Source organism: Pleurodeles waltl, chromosome 4_2 (assembly GCF_031143425.1).
Source record: "Pleurodeles waltl isolate 20211129_DDA chromosome 4_2, aPleWal1.hap1.20221129, whole genome shotgun sequence".
Taxonomy (NCBI): domain Eukaryota; kingdom Metazoa; phylum Chordata; class Amphibia; order Caudata; family Salamandridae; genus Pleurodeles; species Pleurodeles waltl.
Window position 1 is genome coordinate 926,774,107 of NC_090443.1, and position 18,379 is coordinate 926,792,485.

At 43.5% G+C, this 18,379-nt stretch overlaps 1 protein-coding gene across 2 annotated transcripts in view; it reads left to right on the top strand.

Moving 5' to 3' along the window:
* The window catches only part of STIL (STIL centriolar assembly protein), a 159,869-nt gene that overhangs the window by 14,958 nt on the left and 126,532 nt on the right, over window positions 1-18,379 (top strand). For both annotated transcript variants that reach the window (XM_069232712.1, XM_069232713.1), the window contains exons 2-6: window positions 154-251; window positions 718-822; window positions 1,580-1,695; window positions 7,234-7,421; window positions 10,061-10,308. In XM_069232712.1, coding sequence (XP_069088813.1) covers window positions 166-251; window positions 718-822; window positions 1,580-1,695; window positions 7,234-7,421; window positions 10,061-10,308 — 743 coding nt within the window. In that variant the 5' untranslated portion in view covers window positions 154-165. The remainder of the gene's footprint in view (window positions 1-153; window positions 252-717; window positions 823-1,579; window positions 1,696-7,233; window positions 7,422-10,060; window positions 10,309-18,379) is intronic.

The following is an 18,379-nucleotide window of genomic DNA, read 5'->3' on the forward strand; positions in this document are numbered from 1 at the left end:
TAGTTCTAGTTTTTGTAACAGTGCTACAGCTAACTTGGATTCAGTGGATGTTGCCTTCTAAATTTGGCAGTTGATATTTGCGACTGTCATTGTCTTACCAGAAATCATTCTGGGCTGTGTGTTTTATTTGTTTATGTTTTTATTTTTTTGCAGTTTTAAAAGGAGATGAGTGTACAGGTACATTTGAAGAACCTCCCCTCCCATATCATGGAAGCGGCTTTTACCAGCGTAGCAAACAACTCGACTGTCAGGTATTTAAATGCTGCACCCATATTTTGTGCACCTATGTCATTTTCACTGGCCTCAGCTGCCTGGCTGTTCTCGGAAGGCGTTCTCTAATGTCGTGCTGAACAAAATTGGTTTGATGTTCCATTAGGTTTTTCCACAGTTGTTCATCTATAATTCTTTGCAATGGTGACGATATATGGACTTTAGGTATTGGTTATAGTTTATTTCTTTTTAGTCGGGGATGAAATGATCTTTTAATGCTCGCTGGTGAGGACTCATTAATAATGAGTGTCTATGTTTGATTTGTTACGGATTCACACTTTAATGTAGAAGTATAGGTGTCTTATAACCCATGGCACAATGCGCCACCAACAGGATTTTAACGAATCTAAATTTCATGATGAAAAGGTGATTTTTTTTATTTATTTTTTGTATTTTTTTTATTAAATATTTGTTCTTGATCACTTTCTAATTTTTAAACATTTTTAGGTGTCAGTCAACAAGGTCACCCCTTGCATTTCCACCTTCGAAATTAGCCCTTTGGGATCCAACTCCTATGGGTGACACCATTGGTTTACATCTCGGCTACTACCGGTAAGTGTATGTCATGCTAAAGAACTGCAGTACAATTCTAATAGTTAAAAGCATAACGCATACATGCTCTGAAAGGTACACAACATTAGTCTACTTAAATCTGTCTTAGTCTGTAAGATAGCTGGTTCTCGGGGTAGTATTTCCTTGTCTTTTGTCTGTGGGTTAATGGCTGTGCAGTTAAACCATGCTATTAAAGCAATTTATGGTATTGTAACACATGGCTCGTCTTATTGAGAAAACTGCAGAATCTAGTTACTTAAGACTTTTTGTGGCAGCAGTGACCGCAATTATATATGGATGTCGATGGTGGATTAACATTGCAAAGAAAACAAAATAAAAATAGCAGTTGAAAGCCTCTGCTCAAGGGCCACTCCTTACCAGCCATTGTTCTCATACTGTTTCCATACTAAAAAATTCTAGACCAATGCTATGTGTGAGAAAGGGTCTCTGAGTTAGTACAGGGACAGATGGGACCGAGTGAGTAATTCATGTGCTGGAGGTATGGGAAAAATAAGCGTATGAAGGAGGCTAAATGCCAAAGAAACTGAACAAATGCCTCGCATTTTGTGTGACAAAGCTCCAACTGTGATAATGGAAACAGTTGTCCTTTTCTAATTGTAATATATTGATGTTTTCTTATTTGGTGGAATGTTTGACACATTGAAAGCCTAGAGGGTCATATAGCGCATGTGGATGTGTGTGTACCAGTCAACCAGTTGTGATAAAGGAATGTAATGTTTTATTTTCATTTTCTTAGGAATCCTAGGTTGCTAGTGCTGGAAAAAGTTGTGCGTCTTGCTTATCTTCATGCTAAAAGCGAAAGGAAGAAAGCATCTTCGTGCTTTTTGGTTGGTTGGTTAACAGTGGATGAAGGTATGTTTTGTTTTTGTTTTTTTTTGTTTAGGTTGTAACTGAATCTGTCCATACATTTCATTGTGCAAGCTTGTGAAGCAGCAATTACTTTCACTAGCCTCCTCAGATGTGGTTGTGTTCTAGCTTTTAAGACACTTAGTAGCACAACAGTCAAGTGTGCTTGGAAAACATATTGTCTATTAATAAATAAATACCAATGAATTAAGATCGGGATCATTCCTCTTGCCTCCATACCGAAATTAGTTGATTTCACCATTAATGCGGTTAACACTCGCTTGTCAAAACATTAAGAATGCAGAAGCTAACAGACAAGGCTACTCCAAAAGCTAAGCAGTCTTGAGCTGAATACAATTAAATTAGGTTGCAATCCCTGGTTATCATCACTAGTAAAATATTTTCCCGCATGTCCATGCTATGTATGACTCTTCAGTATGAGTTGGCGTAACAAAAACGTGTTACCCTGAGCATCATCATTCCATTTTAGCCACCTTTTTAAACCATTCTAATAAAGACTGTCAAGAAGATGAAACAAATATATATTTTATATAGTCTGTTTCATGCTTGGGCTAATCCAAGTAATGGCATTGCTCGGGATTCCTCAAATTTTAATTTATAGTCTATCATCTAGAATTCACATTCACCACAGAATGTGTCCATGCTGCGTTGATAGCCATCCAGGAGGGCAGCAGTTTCAGTAAGCAGCATGTACCCAGCAACCTGAAATTAAAGCAAAGACTCTGTCAACCTTACGACTTCTCCATTCCCTTGCCGATATAAATGTTTTTGAGATTGTGTAGCTGTACTGGAGGAATGTGGAACATCATGAAATGAAAAAATAAAACAAGGCAATCCCTAGGCTGTAAAGCTGCACCTTTTGTGATATGTTGTTAGCACAGAAATCACTCAAACGAATGCAGGAAGTATTGTAAAACCTTAAACCTCTTCCTTTATGTTTTTATATTTTGAGATTATTCCGATCGGCAAAGGTGCGTTCTCTATCCATCTTGAACATACAGTAACACACGCTTTTCGCGTTTTATAAATGTTCTGTACCTGGTTTTAAATCCAGACTTTTATGACGTCTAAACTACTATTTTGTCCTTGACATAACATTGTGGTTGCACTGAAATGTATTACTGTTTTACTTCTTATATGGGAGTTCCTGATGTCATGATTGGTGCAAAACCACAGCAAAAAAGTTTAATTCGGGCTCGTGGTCCACAGATACCTTGTATGCACATCATTGAGTGTCCTTACAGCTTCTTCCACGCAGAGGCAGCATAATCACACAATTGCTCCTTTTCCAGCAGACATCATCAAAAGTCCCTGCTTTTATTTCAGAGCCAGAATTGCAAGATATAGTTTTCCTTATGAACACGTAGACGGCTTCAGCATCACACCACTCAAAACCAATGTGTTTTGGCCATTACTGGGGCTGGCGTCTATGAGCATAGAAGCTATACTGATAATCAAGGTTAGTTCACCAGATATTGCATTTCTTTGACCCTCCTCTCCTCGGCAAGGCACCAAGCTGCCTTCCCTGCTCCCTTCTGTGAGAAAGAAGGTCTCTTACAGGATAATATACATGTAGTCCAATATTGATGTAGGTGAAGTAGTGTGGTTCTCCAGACAATCTGTTCCCTTATGTAATAAAAATATATACGACTGATGCACAGTAGATTTAGCAGTGCTGTTGCAAATGTCTATAAATAGAAGAGGTCTTGCAAACTCCCGTGTTGTGGTCAGTGCATTGGGGAAAGCTAATCCTCAGCTGTAGCAAGAGCAACCCGCACATTGCGTAATTAGATCAGCCCGACTTTCTACAAGAATATAAGTGTAGAATGGAACAGTGCAACACTATAGATTTACTTAGAAAATGCAACCAGATGATAAAGCATTTCAGACAAGGATCCACAGGGGGCACTTGAGTCCCAGAACCAGGGTATTTTTTTCCTGAGCTCTGAATTTGACTGCTGTCGTCGTAGCAGTATCCTGTTGGCCCCCAGGCTTAGTCACTAGAGGAACACAGAAGAGGATCCATGTTGCCAGGCTAGCATCAGTTTTGCTTCCAACTAGGCTGGACATTGGAGGCGCTAGGGATTTTTGTAAATTTATTTTTTAATTGCAATTCCAAGGCTTCTACTATGAAGGCAGTATCCTTTGCCCAACTAGTCTCTAGGCTGCCACTGCAGTGCGCCATAAAAGACCCAGCCAGTAGAAGAAACTGACTGTAAGGGTAGCTTTAGCATTTCCCAGCTAGATTAGCAAACAGTGAAGTTACTGATGACCTGCAGTGCAAATGTTCTGCTCACTGTTATTAGCCATGTGATTAAAAAGGTGGGCAGTAGCCTCCAGTACTTGCCAGACAGCACTGGTGTCCATCCAAACAATTGTACAGGTGTGTTATATATATTTTTCGTCTTTTCATTTTTCCCTTGTCACAGTTCCTTACTGCTGTTGTGCATGCAGTGCCTAGGGTGCGGAAGTGCGCAGAGAGATATCTGCCCAGGTACAGATGACTGCCATCTGGGCGTAGCCTAGCTCTGCCTCCCCTCCATTATTAGTTCTTTCTAATCTTGCGATAAACAGTTGTGCTATTGTGAGTCCAATGTTTGTCTCATTTGTCTGGCATCTGGACATTTACTCATAACTTAGAGCACAGTCTCTTTGCAGATGTTGTACGGGATGCTGATTGACAGCTACAGGGATCATTACTATTGGCAGGGTACTCTGATGGATCTTATGATCCTCAATGTCCTGGTCCTAACCTCATAGGCGAAAACCAAATTTTGTGCTGAGGTGGTCTAATTTGATATAAGGACCACTCATTGGAATGGTTAATGTCCGCCTGGTACTCCACTCACAGAAGACTGGCATCCCAAGCGGCTGGCTTTAACATTTCTGCCAACTACTTTAATGCAGTGGATAGACTGTTCATATCCTGCATTACCTCGGTACTGCTGGAGATTGTGAAAAGTTAGTACCACGCATTAGAGCAGAAAAATATATATATATATATATATATATATATATATATATATATATATATATATATTTTTTCTTTCAGTTGAAACACGAGGTAAAAGCCTCACTTGCGCACTGACCTCACACTGAATGTGAAACCATTCTGTACCAAGAGTTTCTTTTTGATTGTTGCTCAGGTCTGCATTACTCTGCCTACCAAGCTACAATCAAGACTCGATAGAGACTGTTGGAAGGGGGCCATTGTCCCTGTTCCAACATTACTGCTGCCCTTTGAATCCCTATTTTACAGGGATTCACCCAGTAGACGCCAGTATGTCGAAGTAGTGGAGTGATTAATCCACAACATATATATTGACAAAAATAACCAAATCTAAATTGTGATATTCCGTAAGGCAAGCACCACCCTTCTGAAATACAGCAATTTGAACAACTACCTATTCGTCCTGTGCCATTTGTATCATCTTCAGACACACCAGGATTTTCAGCCAGGCACACTTAGCATGCCTATGTGTAAAGTAAAAATGACAAGGCCCGGAACTCAACATGCTTTGACCCTAACCGGTTAGGGCTGATCCTAATGTATTGAACATGGCCTGACTGCCTTGGACGCTTGGAAAAGTACCATGTTTTGAGAGAGTGAATTCTAAGCATTAAACAAGACAGTGTACAGTTGTATTACATCCCCTACACTTGCTTCACGTAGAGCAAATCAGTGTACTTGGCATTGCAAATAAAATCAAGGCAAAACTGGGGGCATACAAATTTTCTGCTCCAAAGATTCCAAGCAAACGTACAGGATACTGTTTTATAGGGTTCTTCTTAAAGATGAAGTTTGTGATCCTGCAATAAACCGCAGATTCTGCAGTGCACAAAAAGACCAAAAGATGCCACCTGTGTGCTGCAACCTTGCGTACATAATACAAACACACAGCTGCACCCATTCGAGGACAAAGCAAGTCCGATGTGTGCACTACAAGTCACCAAAGCTTGTTAACTTCACGTCGTATGGGGGGGAAAAAGTGAAAGGTTTGAAACATTTAAATGGTGCACATTAAAAACCTCAAAGAAGCACACAGTGAAACTATACAAATGGTATTTCATATTTCCGTTTTAGCGTACAGCACCTGTAACCTGAACCAGTGCAGTGCGCTTTAAAAACAAGCAACAGCGAAGGAAAAGAGGTGGGTTCGTCATGACATTAATGATGTCATCGCGGATAACGTGCAGTTGCCATCTTAAATTGGGGCGATATATGTCAAATGTTGTAAGGTAACCATTTTCTCTGCACATCAGCAGCGCGTAATGTAAACCTAGTTGTGGTCACGATTGTCTTTGCACAGTGGCGGCAGGGGACGGAAGCAGGTGCCCCAGAAAACAGCCTCTAACGTTAGACTTTGAAAGCACAGCACATGTAACCAGAGAAGAACATGATTTACAGCTCTGTTTACAGAAACTGACTGGAGTCACTGAAAACATCCAGCGCTCTGGTCAAATGCTCTTATCCTAAGAGGGGGAAAAAAGCAGTCCCTAAGCAGATGCTACAGTGGCACAAGTGGAATTGTACAAGTACTGGGGCCATGCTCCAGTGGAGTGTAAAACTGAGGAGAAGGTGGGACAAAGAGGAAGGATTGACCAATAGCAAGCAAGGCTTTTTAAGGACACAAACAAACCAATGCAAAAGCAGAGAGCCTCCAAAGAAGTATATATTAGAGGCCATGCACTTCCGTTCGACCTAAAAAAAGGTACCCGACTTGTGTGGCTAGGCTGATTATCAGAGACCAGAATAGACCAAACCAGAGATAATGCAGAAGCCACATTAAGATGGTCACAGTTTTCATCCTTTATATCGGTGATCTTCAAACTTTTTGATTCCAAGCCCTCCACCCAGTGGAAAAAAAATAATCGAGGGCCTCCCCTCCGAAGTTTTCACAATTATTCTATTAAATTGGTAATGTTTTAAATATATCTAGATGTATTTAAACATTGCAGTTAAGTTCAGTTACAGTTTTAAAAATGCAATCAAATACATGATTCCAAAAATACTATTTTGGTCTGCCAGGCTTTACAAACATATAAAAGTATCCACAGTGTGATTACTAGAAGCGGGGGTTTTGAAGAGTATGTGGAGTCCCCTTACCTTTTGACAGTCTCAGCTAGGATATAAATGGAAAAAAAGTTAGTGATCTCCCATTACGGAGCAGTTTACTGCTGCTCATTATTTTTAAAAACAAAGCCCTGTTATTTGCCTCCCACCAGGATCACTGGACACCCCCATAGGGAGGGGTCCACACCTCTGTCTATCCATCTCTATCCCTCCTCCACCCGCCATTCTGCCTCCTCCTCCCCTCCATTGCCATTTCAACTCACCACAGTCAGTTGCTATGGATCAGTTTCAGGTTTTGCTCAGATGAAACTGAGTTTTTTTTAAATAATTTTTTTATTATTATAAGCAGTTCTCAATGCTGCTATATACTCTGTATTTCGTACATCTGTTCAAAGCATAAAATGTGTCTTGGTTGAAACCATCTCCTTTTACTGCTTTTTGCCTCCTAGATGAAGAAGGTATCACCCTAACTGTAGATCGCTTTGACCCAGGCCGCGAAGCAACTGGTTGTGTGGGTAAAGTCCCAACTGCAGCTCCTCCTGGAGATATTATAATCCCTTGTACAGTGAAGACTTCAAACCATTCTTCAGGAGACGTCACATGGCATACATCTGAAAACTCTAGTGCCACGCTTAAGGTGATACAGCTTAAAATTCATATTTAACCTTATTTGTTGTCCTTATGTTAAATTTGAGATCATTATTTCTCCTGAATTTGTGAAGTTACTTTGCTTAAAATAAAAAAAATAGCATGTACAATTAATGGCAGTGCACTACCTCTGTCATTTACATTTGGGAATGGTATGTTACAGTGTTGAACAGTTATTCCTAATGCGATCTTTGTTTATAGTCCTGAGATATAGTTCAGAATGGTAGATAATGTAAACAGCAAAGTACCTGGTGTTGAGGGCTACTATTACTGTTGCAACTTTGTGATGCCAAAGCTTCGCTCCTTGTTCTGAGTATGATGCCAAAACCCCCTACAACGTTAAAGTTGTCTTTAGCCTCAAACTTTGTTGATGGCAAGCCAAGTCCTTGGCTGTATAATAATGTCTGACTAGTTTAATACATCTGTACATGCACTCCATCTGTTAAGTATTACAGTTATAGACCCATTTTCTCATTCAGCCGCTGACCTCTCCACCTAGCCACATACACAAACTTGCCAATCCGTGAACAAGTACTTTCACTTATACAATCTGAGCCCTAATGATTCAAGAAAAGTACTGATAAAGATGATTCATACGCCCAGGGATATGTGGACATCGATAATGGGAAATAGCCAGAGTTAAGGAGTCCATAAAGGTAACACTATCCTTAAGGTCTGTGTGTGTTATAGACTCTTCTTTGACTCGTTGTTTCCCTGAAGTGTTTTCCTGGACACCTTAGAAGCCGATCCTCCCCTTGGGGGCCAAACGTGGTGGTGGGGTGGATAAATGTGTCTCCTGCTTATTTGCCTAGAAGTCCTAGTCCTATCCATTTGCACTCCTAGACTTATAAGTCTGAACAGCTTTGGTAATTGGGCCCTATGTTTTTTAGTGAAGCTACATTTCCTCCACTGTAATGAGTCTGTTTGGTAAGACAACATGCCACTCTGCGTTCGCACTTCCAGTCCCTCGTCTCACATCCTCATTACCCACTTCCCCTCTGACGACCTCTTCACACCCTCTTGTGTCTCCGTCTATATCTCCACTCACCTTCCTAATTATCTCTCCCATTTATGGTACACTTCCACTTCCCCTTGATCCCCTCCCCATACCCTTGTGCCTTTCTTCATGTCCCCCAGACTTCAGTCTACCACATCTATCTCCTTCTGTAGGCTCCTTCAATCTCAAGTGCCCTCTTCCCTCCTCCGAGTTCTACCCATCTCGCTCATTCTCTATCCTCCCATATCACTCTTTCCCTATCCTCTTTCATATTTCCATAATTCCTACTCCTTATCTCTCGCCCTCCTCCATTCTTCATATCCACAATCTCCACAAATTCTCTACCCCATTCCTCCTATCTCCACTCCCTCCTTTTCTCATTCTTTTCCTCCTTCTATCCAATCCCACATTCATTCACAGCTCTACTCCTGCTATTCTGTCCTCTGTTGGTCACTCACTCCCCCCCACCCCCCCCCTTTTTTTTTTTTTTGTGGCTTTCCTGCCCTTGTCGACTCTATGATCTTTTGGTTCCTTGCAACATTTTATGCTTTGTGTAAAGCAGTCCCATGTGTCTTGGTAATCAGTGCTATATACATGTGTTAAATACATATAATACATAAATAAAGGATGAAGTGATTTGCCTAAGATTTCAGTGTGGTCAATTAGAGAAAGTGGAGAAATTCTGAAACCGGGTGGCTTCCTTCATGGACAGTTGGTCACCAAGGCCCAACTCTACTGTAATTGGAGCTCTTGTATAATGAAAGCACCCCAGCCGTTAGCAGAAAGCCAAGTGAAACAGTCAGCCATCAAGAAGGAAACTGCATGTATAGAGTGCACATATTCAAATGTGACAAATAGAGCCTGGCTATATTCAGAGTTTGGGATAAACAGAAAGGAGCAGTGAGTGCTCAGATATAATGAAAACATTTGTGCAAACAAACTCTTTGGCGCCAAATGGGACAAGTGATATTTTGTTTCTGAACTTTGGGACCTTCTAACATTAAGCAAAGAACACGGTGTACTGTAACCCACAAATCACCTCCGCATTACATGAGGAGGGGGTAAACCCATCTCAGTACATGTAATGTGTACTGTAACAGGATAGTGGCAACTAAAGCAGCTAAAAACGGAATCATAGAAAAAAAGCAACATTACAACAGGATTTCTGAGTTTACCTCCATTTGTTTTCCAATCCTGCTCTTTACCTCCAACTAAATTAATCTTAGCACCTGTTTCAGTTTCCTAATATTATATTAACTATGAAAATAGTGCATTTATATATAGGGCCTAAAAGAACAAAATGTTTTTCTGTTTTGTTGAATGTCCTAGAGTCATGCAGAGATAGGCATTGTTTATTAACTTAATGTGGGTGGCCTTGATGGAGAATTGATGTTACCTATAATTACCATTTCAGATGAACATATGCTGAGATCTTAGTTATTTCAACTGCAGCAGCCTATTGAAACATTTTTGTTTATTACAAAAGGGGGAACCTTCAAGCATAATAAAGTCCAAACGTTCACTACATACACTGTTTTCCTGGTAGTGCCAGTCAAATATAGAGTAATTGCTTCACTTGAAATTTTGTGTAAAATGAAAATCTTTTTTTGTTTTTTTTGTTTTGTTTTTAGTGTCTACAAAACCATATATGCAGTAGAGATGCTTTGGATCTTTCCAAAATGCTTTCTGTTCAAGCACTGATCATTTATACGGAGAACATGGATAACCTTAATTTTGATCTTCATTGGTCAGCTGTAACGGTGGCAAACATCTGTGAAAGCATTCCTGTGAAGCCTGTCACAATTATTCCAACTGCTCTGGCTAGAAACTTGAGCAGTAATATAAATATTGCTCAGATACAAGGAAAGCACAAAAGCGGGTGAGCGGTACATTGGAATGTGATTTGAAATAATTGTTTTCTTAATATGTGCAAAATAGTATGCGGCACATCCTTTGACAAATGTGTCTGCTCTCCTCTGTTGAAGGAAGATAAAACACAATTTAATTGGTTGTCGTCTAATTATTTTTGTTCTAAATTCTCCCTTTGGATTACTATTCCGTACCTTATATTTTGTAATTATTTTGTTATTCGTAAGCGTTTGGGTGTCATCAGTTTTCTGGATTGGTCTTTGGGTATTTCTTTCCTTGAACTGGTAATGCTCCTAGCCCACATATATCCAACTCTTAACTACCTCAAGGTTTTGTTGAACACTGTTAACAACTTGTTCCAGTCATCCCTAGGCAATGTGTGATGGTATACACAATACAAGGCAGTCCTTACTAAGGGTATTGTCTTTGCTTTAACCTTAAAGTGCAGAATGTTCAGTTTTTGACACCAGTGTTTTGTCATTGACTCATTAGAAAGGTTAATGTTCTGTTGGGTGGTACGTTACCTGCTGTTCACTTTGAGGGTTAGTACTCAGCATCTAGCAGGTGTTTAACTCCTGTCTCCAAAAGGCAACTATCAGCCCGTATAAAGAGGCAGTACCTTGTGTAACAGTATCTGAAGGTGGAGCTGCAGACTTTGCAAACCCTGTTCAAGTCTCCAATATACCTGTTTTGTTATGCCATGCAGTTTATCATCATTTCAAATTGTGCATGGAGCCACCAGCAAAAAATCCTACCCTATCGCCCCTATCATGGACCAAAAACGAGATTGGAGATTGTGGGCCACTGACGGAGAAATTCATATTGGTTTATATAGCGTGGAAAGAGAATTTGAGAGCGGACTATTGAAGCAAGACAGGAAGTAATTGTGAAGTCATGAATGTTAGATTCATGAAGAAGTGCTTCTTCTTGTGTTTCAAACCGCAGGAGTTCTCAAAGGAAGACCTTTTTGCCTTCTTTGAACAGGAAATCTTTTCTTTCTGACAGTTCTCTCTGAAGGGTTGTTGGAACCCTGGACATTGACCTGAAATACAAATAGATCCCTTGAAAATGAATCGAACGAGACCTGTAGTTTCTGAAAGACCTTTTTGTATATGGTCTGGTCATCTGCATTTCAGTACGGGCGAGGCTGGGAGTTTGCTGATGATTTTGCTTTGTGCAAGAGACCCTCTTTTGACTAAATCTTATTGATGTTGGATTGAGACAAGCCCTTGATGAGCGCTGCTAATATCTTCAAAGGATCATAGCAAGTATTTGGCTTCCCCAGTTTACCCTAAAAGACACCAGCACCTCCCAATACCTTACTACTTTGAGGGATTGGACCATTCACCTATTGCTCCAGGTAAACTTCTAATTGACTTTTTAATGGGCTGTTTTTCTCAGTCTGTCTCAGAGATGAGCTTGTTGCTCCCCTGTCCCTTTCCATGTGATTTAGCCGTGACTCGACTAGTCTGCCCAAAGATGCATGGAGCAACAATTTTCACCCTGTGTGAGTTGGTTAACTGATCTTGATCCAGTTAAATTGTAGTTTACACAAGGCTAATGACAAAGGCAGGACCCCTGCAAAAAGTATTTTGCCTTGGGTATTCTAGATGTATGTTTGCAAGTAACTTAATATTTAGTGAGCTGTACTGCCACATTGGGTTGCAGTTGTTACTGTTTTTAAATGTATGCTTTCATTGGATCCATAAGCAGCCTTCATATTTGATTCATTATGCTCTTTCTTCCACCAGAGTGTATCACACACTGGTTTGTAGCACTTATTAGAAATATATTGGCCGGCTCATGACACAAATCTAGTGGGAAGTTGTCCTTTCAGGGGCCACAGTTAGTCCCCCAACTCACTATGCCTTAAGAGTTTTGTGCCAGGTTGCTTGCTCCTCCTCATCTTCTATGTCTCCACACTTTCAGTTATCGGAATCGATGTTTGTCTTTGCAAAATTGACTCCCACCCTTGCGTTAAGACATGGCCTTTTCTGATTTTTTTTCAACAGGGATAATCCTTAAATACAAAATGTATCTAATTTGTGCTAAAGTAAAGGTTTAATAAAGGGTTCACCAATTTATAGGAACTTGAAATGCACTGTCTTCTCAAACCTGGCACCTGCCCAGCCTTTAAAAGAAAAAAAATAATAACTTACCGCCCACACTACTTCCAATGTTCTCTTCTTTTTAAATGCCAAATTACTCAAGCCATGTTTGGAGTTTCTGTGAGTTTGAACTGAACATGCAATCTGTATGAAATTCTGCGGTCCTCAATTCATATTTCATCCTAAATGTTTTTTTTGCTATCTCCTAGAGTTATTTTGCAGAAATCTGCCTCATCTCTGTGGCTGTATTATTTTTCCTTGTTTTCAAAATTCCCCTCCCCCCCCCCCCCCTTTCCCACCCAAATTCGCCTGGGGCTTATACAAAAGGTCTTGGAAGCGTGACCTAAGAAGGGCAATCAATCAGTTTTTGTAAAGCGCAACTACTCACCCGTAAGGGGCTCAAGGCGCTGCTGGTGGGTCTGGGCCTCATTTGAAGAGCCATGTTTTGAGGTTCTTTCTGAAGATGGTGAGATGGGCTTTGTCTGAGGCATGTGGGCAGGTTTTTGCAGCTCTTGTCTGCGAGGTATGTGAAAGATCTTTGGTGGTGGTTTTCTGTATACATGGGGCGGTAGCTAGCACCTGTTGAGCGAAGGGGGATGGCGGGGTTATGGAAGTGGATGCGATGGTTCGGGTAGGCCGGTCCGATGTTATGCAGGTGTGGGTGAGTAGTTTGAAGTTGATTCGCTTCTCTACTGAGAGCCAATGGAGGGTAGCTGAGCTTGCTAGTGACTAGGGCATGGGCGATTGTTTTGTGGAAGTCGACCAGGATCCATTTGAAGATTTTGAAGAGTTGGAAGAGGATGTGCCAGCAGGAAGAGGTGACTGTTTACCTCTCTGGTCATTGATAGGGAGGAGTTGAGGAGGATTCCTAGGTTGCAGATGTGGTCAGTCGGACTAGGTGGTGTGCTGAGCGATGTGGGCCACCAGGAGTCATCCCAGGCTGAAGTTGAGTTTCCTAAGATGATGAGCTCAGTCTTGTCTGAGTTGAGCTTGAGGCAGCCCTCCCTCTTTAGGCGTCAACGGCTTTCATCCTGGTGTGAAATTCCTTTTAGCTTTGTCCGGGTCTTCAGTGAGGGATATGATGAGTTGTGTGTCATTGGCGTATGACACGATGTTCATTTCGTGGTCTCCGACGATGGCTGCCTGTGGGGCCATATATGTGTTGAAGAGCATTGGGCTCAGGGAGGATCCCTGAGGGACTCCGCAGCTGACTTCTGTTGGTTTCGATATGAAGGATGGGAGCCTGACTGTGTTCTTCCGGTGAGGAAGGAGTGGATCCATTGCAAGTATTTTTTGAGGATTCCTGTGTCATGGAGTCTGATGCATAAGGTCTGTGGGAGACCGTGTCGAAGGCTGCTGAGAGGTCGGAGTATGAGTTTGAGTGCTGTGGTATGTCCACAGTCTGAGTGTGCGGATGTCATCCGTGGCTTCAACAAGAGTTGTCTCTGTGCTGTGGTTGCTGCGGAATCCAGACTGAGAGGCATCAGAGAGTTGTTGTCCTAGAGAAACTATCGCAGTTGCAAGTTAATAGCTTTTTCAAGGACTTTGGCTGTGTACGGTAGCAGCGAGATAAGTCGGAAGTTTATGTGCTCTGATGGGTTGGCTGTCGGTTTCTTCAGGAGGGGGGGGACAGACTTTGGCGTGTTTCCAATCTTCGGGGAAAGTGGCTGTTGTGATGGAGCAGTTCGGCGTCTTGCGGAGTTCGTGGCGATGGATGCACTGGCTTAGTTGTAGATGTGGTGAGGATGAGTCTGTTGGAGCTCCGGAGTGAATGCTGTTCATGATTGTGGGAAAGTGCCACTGTTGGCATGGTTACCCGCCTAATCCGCCCCCCCCCCCTCCCTCCCCCCATAAAACAAACACGCACACACTTTGCCTAGTGTTGATGCCCACTTTGAAAGTGTGCTGGAACCCTGCTAACCAGGCCCTAGCCCCAGTGTTTTTTTCCTTGAAACTGTACCTTTGTTTCCACAATTGGCCCACCCTTGGCACATAGTTAAGACCCTTGTAAAAGGTACCCATAGTACCAAGGGCCCTGTGGCCAGGGACTGTCTCTAAGGGCTGCAGCATGTATTATGCTACCCTAGGGGACCCCCTCACTCGGCACATTGCCTTGCAGATTGTGTGTGCTGGTGGGGGGGGGGAAAAAGACCAAGTCAACATGGCACCCCTTTCTGGGTGCCATGCCCACAAATCACTGCCTCTGGCATAGGTAAGTCACCCCTCTAGCAGGCCTTACAGCCCTAAAGCAGGTCGCACTATACCACAGGTGAGGGCATAGCTGCATGAGTATCTAAGTCCATTCTTAGACGCTGTAAGTGCAGTGTAGCCATATTGGGTATATGGTCTGGGAGTTTGTCATCACGAACTACACAACATCCTAATGGCTTCACAGAATACTGGGAAGTTTGGTATCAAACTTCTCAGCACAATATACCCACACTGGTGCCAATGTGGGATTTATTGAAAATGCACAGAGGGCATCTTAGAGATGCTCCCCTTTGTTAGCCCAACTGCTAATGTAGGATTGACCAGTCTGTGCCAGCCTGCCATGCCACTTTCAGACAAGTTACTGACCACATGGGGTTGAGTACCTTTGTGGTCAGAAACAACGCCTGTCCTGGGTGGAGGTGCTTCTCAGCTCTCCTCGCAGGAACTGTAACACCAGGCAGTGAGCCTCAAAAGCGCAAGCCTCTGGTTACACTGCTCCAGGGCAGTCCAGCTAGTGGAGATGCCCACCTCCCGGACAAAGCCCCACTTTTGGTGGCGAGTCCAGTGGGAAAATTAGGGAAAGCAGGAAGGAGTGACCACCTCAGCCAGGACCACCCTGAAGGTGTTTAGAGCTGAGGCGACCCCTTCCCTGCAGGATCCTCTATCTTGGTTTGGAGGACAGGTACCAATAGGGATAGTAATGTGCCCCCATCCCCAAAGGGAGTGGGCACACAGAGGGTGAAGCTGCCCTCTGGGACAGTAGCCATTGGCTACTGCCCTCTGACATGCCCCTAAATCTAGGATTTAAGGGCCTCCCTGAACTCCGCTCACTAGATTCCTGGCGACCTACAGGAAGGACTGCTAAGCTGAAACCCCCAGCAGAGAAGGAAGATGACAACTGCTTTGGCCCCAGCCCTACTGGCCTGTCTCCTGCTTCAAAGAACCTGCAAAAAGACCAGCGACATGTCCCGAGACCTCTGCCACCCCTAGAGGAGTGCCCTGCACCCAAAAGGACAAAACTCCAGAGAACAGCAGCTCTGTATAAGAAAAATCTACAACCAAGGACTCCCACTTCACTCCGGATGTGTGAATCTTGACCCCTGTGCACCAGACGCCGACGGCCCGTGTCCAGGTTGTGCACCCATCAAGAAAGGGTCCCCAGGCGAATGCGAGCAAGTGGCCACCCTGGGTTGACCTCTCCACGCCGCTGCCTGCAAAGGGAATCCTGAGGACCCCCCCTGACTGCGAGCTCCAGATGAAGATATTGGATGCCTAAAGGACACACTGCACCCGCAGACCCCAGGCCTCGGGGAAACTGACCCCCGGTGCCTCGGGGAAACTGACCCCCGGTGCCTCAACGTTCAGCAGGCGGCCCTCTTCCCTGTCCGACCGGTGGTGTGCCCGAGAACCCAACACCCCAACTCGGTGCACACTATCTCACTTTGAGAGGGCTGTATGTTTATGGCTTCTGAAGGAGGTCTGGTGAATTCGTTGATTAGTGAAGAGGTCTCTTGTGTTGTGCAGAGAGGTGTTGATGCGTTCACTGAGTGCTTTTTTTTTGGCCGTGGACCAGCTGGATTTTATTTTTTGGGGACGCGCTTGATTGGAGGGGGCTAAGTAGTTGGTGCATTCACTGATCTAAGGGTTGAGGTTGAGTTCTGCAGCGTTGGTGTGGTCGGTGTGTGGGGAGGGTGATTTGGTGAGGGTCATTGTGAGTTGCTAGTCTGTGATTCCGTTCCATTTCCTGTGGGGGTTCTGGGGATACGGAAGCTGCTGTTTGGTGCTGTGATGGAGAAGTGTGCGCAGTGAGGGTCAGTCCAGTCTGGAGTGGAGGTATTCTTGAAGGTGATCTTGATTGCTTGAGGTAAAAATGGGGACTAGTGTATGCCCTGCTGCTTGCGTGGGTGCGGTGATCAGTTGCTTGAGGCAGAGGATGGCGAGATTGTCGAGTTCGTAAGTGCCATTTCGGTCATTGCGGTCCTAGATGTGGAAATTCAAGATGCCCAGGAGGAGGTATTCGGTGAACGCCAGGGTGTGGGGGCTGGCGATGTCAACAATGGCGTTGATGAAGGTTGGGCGGGGAGAGCATGTGCGTGCAGGCGCTTGTAGATTAGGGTGCTGCAGAGGGAGGAGTTGTGGCATGGAGCAGGAAGTTCAGGTGTTCCATTGTGGTGCAGTGTTCCTCCGTGTTGACTCTGATGCCGTGTGTACAATGGTTAGGAAGTTGTAGCCGTCCGGGATCGCAATGGCTATGTCCGGTCTGGAGGTAGGGTTGGTCCACATCTTGGTTAGGAAGGTAATGTCTGGATGGATGGAGTCAATCTGGTCCCAGAGTTCAGTGGTGAGCTTGTGGAGGGAGTGTATATTCAGAAGGACGCAGTAGATGAGGTTGTGGCAGGCGTCCGTTTCAGATTTGGGGTTTTCCGATTGTTGTGGTTGAAACTGATGTTGCAGTTCCGGCAGGAAAAAGGTCTGTGGGTGTCCTTAGGCGATACGTGCAGCACGCGCTGAGATGTCCGGTGTTAAGGTGGTGGATGGTCTTGGTCTTGTAATGGAGGGTGGCCGGGGAATGGCTCATCGGAGATCCATGGTTTCAGGCGTGAGGCGTGGGGCATGGTCCAGGTGCGGACAGGCTTGCCTTTTGGCTATGGCCACCATTAAGAAGAGAAGGGAGGGGGTGCGGTCAGCTGGGAGGCAGAAGAGTTGAAAAGGCTCTTCGCAGGGAGGGGCAGAGCAGCAGCGTGGGAGGGAGAAGGGAACAGAGGCAGAAAATAGGAGAAGAGCTAGAAAGAAGAAAGTACCAAAACGAAGTAAAAAGCAGTAGTAAGGAGAGACTGCCACTAGTGATGAGGGCCTCGAACAGAGTCATTCAGGCAGACTCTCAGTTCGTTCCCTGAGGCAGCAGCAGGAGGAGCTGGGGAGGGCAACTGGTGGGGGGTTGAGAGTGGGGCGGAGGGGCAGGTGCCCAGCAACTAGGAAGTTAAAGCACTTCACACTCTCTGCTTTGATTGAGCTGCTTTGGTGGTAGATTCAGGAAGTTTGAGTAGAGGAGTTTTTTTTTATAAGCAAATCTGAATTGTGAGGAGTTTTATTCCTGTTAAGTAGGCAGCTGAGTATGGTCTACCCTTATGATGTAAAGACAGTGATGAGGAAGTAGAATCTGAGTACTGATATTACCACTAAGTGATCTTGTTCACTGTACAAATTTCTTGCAGTATCGGATGCAACTTACACTCTAAGCAGACTATTCATCTCTAACCAAATACCAAAATACATAAGACCTCCAATAGTTAATTAAAACTGCTTAGTAGAGCAAACGTGCCAAAGTGTCCAAGAGTGCTAGCAAAAGAAACAAATGTCACGTGAGAACTAGAAAAATATGGTGATATAATGGTAAGGACATGGTCACGTTTATCAAAGTTAAAATGTTATACTGACATTGAAAACCCTGGTATAAAAAAATATAACATTGGGAAAAATATTAAATGGAAAGCTAACAAAATAGCAACCACAACATCAAATTAACGCGCAAAGGAATAGTAATGGCTTCTTCTAACAATGATAGTAATTATTGCAACAGCTAAAAGATAAAGGATAAGTGCACTGTTTTTGTGCCAGTCGAGCAGAAGTGGCTCATCCCATCTCCTGATGGATCAGACTGCATTGTTAACTTAGGATGCTGATATCACTAAAGTGACAGAAGTAGATGAACTAAAAAAAAAAAAAAAAGTGTTACTCGCATTTTCCTTGAAGTGGCATGAA